Below are 2806 nucleotides of genomic sequence, written 5' to 3'. Positions count from 1 at the left end.
CTTCCGAGGTCTCTTCCAGCCCTAATGTCTATGAAATCTAGAAGCTGCCATTTCAGTAGGAAGAGTGAGGAGTCTGTTCTGCCCAACAGAAAAGGTTGAGGCATTTAAAATGGTGTTTGTGGCATATTGGTACTTTGAAAGCCTGCAGTCACCCTGTGACTCAACTTGGACTTCCCTTCTGTAGGCTCAGAAAGATGCCCAATGCTTTGTTGGCTATGAGTGCAGGGTGGAGATGTAGAATAAGGAGCAGCTCCTGTCAGTACAAGGAAGTGGTGGCTCCCTTCCGAACACACTTGAGAACACAGAGTAGCCCACAGCTGTGGGTCACCAGCAGTTGATTTCAGCCCTGTGCCTGGGTACAGCATTTCCAGATGCCATAAAGAATGTTAGAGCTGAAATAGTACAGACAGTGTCAAGGCAGTAACGAGGAACTGATTAAGGACTGGACAGTGGCTTGCAGGGCCTGCATCAGAGAGGGGAAGGAAGGGCTGCCCACTGTCAGCATCTCCCAGCAGAAGGAACAAAAGTCTTACAGGGACTGGGAAGCACACGCTGCTGTGGTTTCTCTAGCTGGCGCTCAGGGGAATTGCCCATGCTGCCATCAGTCCCTGGTCCTGTTACACTGAGCTGGAGATTGGACCCAGCCCCAGCAACAAGGCATGTGGGGTGAGGACTGATGTCCCTGGCACACGTCTGCTGAGCTTGGAAGTCTGTCCCCACAGGTAGAGAGTGCACAGCATTTTGGGATTGTTCCTCACTCCCCTTATGCCATCCAAGGATAAAGGGATCCCAGTACTTCCTGATACAGCCACAGTACAAAGCAGGCAAGACAGTGCAGTGCTGACAGAGATGATTGATTTCCCCTGACTGTACAATCTAGCCTAGTATCATCTCATGTCCTCATCCGCTCTCCTGCTGGAAGGGACAGGATCTTGTTCCAATGAGCAGTGGTGTATGGTCAGGTGGACATAATATATGTCCTTCCATTTAGATGATAGCAATGTGGTCTAGTGGACAGAGCATTGGATTAAGCACTCGGGAAGCCTGGGTTCAGTTTCAGCTGTGCCATTGGCTTGCAGGATAGCCTTGGGTAGATCATCTCACTGGCCCATACCTCATTTTCCCCATCTGTAAATTGGAGGTAATGCAGGTTCCCTCCTTTATAGAATGCTGTGTGATCTACTGATGTAACACTGGATACCAGCTAAATATTATTAGAGCCTCAAAGCACCCGTGTGTGGGCTTTGTTCACCACCAGAGGGGTAGTCTGAGCTGAAAGTCATAGGATAGGATCCAGTCAGATCCTCCAACTGTTGTCCTCTCTTTGGGCCACCAATGGCCATAAACCAAGGCAGCTGCAGATACCCATGGTCTTCTAGAAACCCTGTATCCATGTAGCACTCCAGTCCTCCAGATGAGCATCCTGCTCCATTCCATGCCCATGGGCCTGTCTCTGTTTCAGTAACAGCAGGCTGTGGCAGAGACTGCATTTCCTTCCTGCTTAAAGGTTGCTGTTTTGCGAGGTGTGTGGGGATGGGGGTGTGCAGACCATTCTGGCCACAGGCATAGCTGGAGAGCAGTGTATGTTCATGTGAACACCACTGCAGTGAAGGAGACTACAGGATAGGTCCCTGCAGTTTGCATCTTTGCCTGCCTGCCTCCCAGCTGCACAAGTTTGGGCACAGAGTAAGACCAACATCAGGAGCTTGCTGCTGCTGTTAACACTGCAGCAGTCTTGTCATCTGCTCCCACTTTCTCTCCCTTCCAGCCAGTACCATGCCCTAGTATTATCTAGTTGTGTCTAGAACTGAAACTTTTCAGGACTCCTAACCATAGAGTTCTAGAAAGCCAAGTGGCTGGCTCTCATCTCAGAGAGGAGGTGAGCTTGGGGTCAGGAGTCCAGATGTCTTTCTATGACAAGGTGCAATGGAGAAGTTTTGTAGCAAGACTTACCGGAAGCCTTTGTTTCTGTTTGCAGTGACCATCCCCTGAGTCAGCTGGTCTCCGACTCAGACTCCGAGATGGACAGCACAGAGCAGCTGGCACTGGGCAGCACTGACACCCTGTCCAACGGGCACAAGGCTGACCTTGAGGCTGCCAAGCGCCTGGCCAAGAGGCTATACAACCTGGATGGGTTTAAAAAGGCAGATGTGGCCCGCCACTTGGGGAAGAAGTACGTGTGGGTATTATAAGAAAAGGCCGTTCATCCAGGGAATCTTTCAGTCAGACAGACAGAGCAGCCTACCCTAGGCAAAAACGTTGCCCTAGGTGCAGAAAAGTTTCTGGGGAATGGCACAAGGAGAGTGTTAGCAAAAAGACACTCACGCACAAAGGGCCAGCTGCACCAAAGCCCAAGTCCCAAGGGCAGCCTGCCCTTAGCAGAAGCCTGAATGAGTGTGTCCCATGACCTTCATCTAAAAGACATTGATGCTCCATGGACACCCCAGGCTCAGCCGTCACACTAAGCTGTGTTGCTGTCAGACATGCTGAATAACACAGAATACTCCTGAAGGAGAGCAAAGTACACTCCAGATTGTATCCCTGCAATGGCCAGTCAAAGTATTAGGATATCGTAGGGTGTGTCCACTTCCATCACACTTTCTGTAGCCCTACCTTCGTGTCTTCTGTTGTGTTCCTATGTGCACTAAAGGTCTTCTGTTCCTCTGCTCCCCTCCATGCCCTCACATGGCCCCTTCTGGGGCAATGCTGGTCGATAATTAACTACATTGCCAATGTTTGTGGCGACTCCCTGGACAAAGGCCGCATGAAGGCTTGCCTGAAGCAACAAGCAGCCTGGTCTGCCTCA

At 50.7% G+C, this 2806-nt stretch overlaps 1 protein-coding gene across 5 annotated transcripts in view; it reads left to right on the top strand.

The window, feature by feature from the left end:
• Positions 1 to 2806, top strand: part of PSD (pleckstrin and Sec7 domain containing) — a 140194-nt gene that overhangs the window by 62564 nt on the left and 74824 nt on the right. For 2 of the 5 annotated variants that reach the window (XM_019502501.1, XM_019502499.1), the window contains exon 6: positions 1979 to 2179. The exons of 1 other annotated variant lie outside the window; for it this stretch is intronic. In XM_019502501.1, coding sequence (XP_019358046.1) covers positions 1979 to 2179 — 201 coding nt within the window. The remainder of the gene's footprint in view (positions 1 to 1978; positions 2180 to 2806) is intronic. 2 more of the 5 variants (XM_019502502.1, XM_019502500.1) reach the window with 1 other exon arrangement.

Source organism: Gavialis gangeticus, unplaced genomic scaffold (genome assembly GCF_001723915.1).
Source record: "Gavialis gangeticus isolate Ggan-Ray unplaced genomic scaffold, GavGan_comp1, whole genome shotgun sequence".
Classification (NCBI taxonomy): domain Eukaryota; kingdom Metazoa; phylum Chordata; order Crocodylia; family Gavialidae; genus Gavialis; species Gavialis gangeticus.
This window is presented reverse-complemented; position numbering and strand designations above follow the sequence as displayed.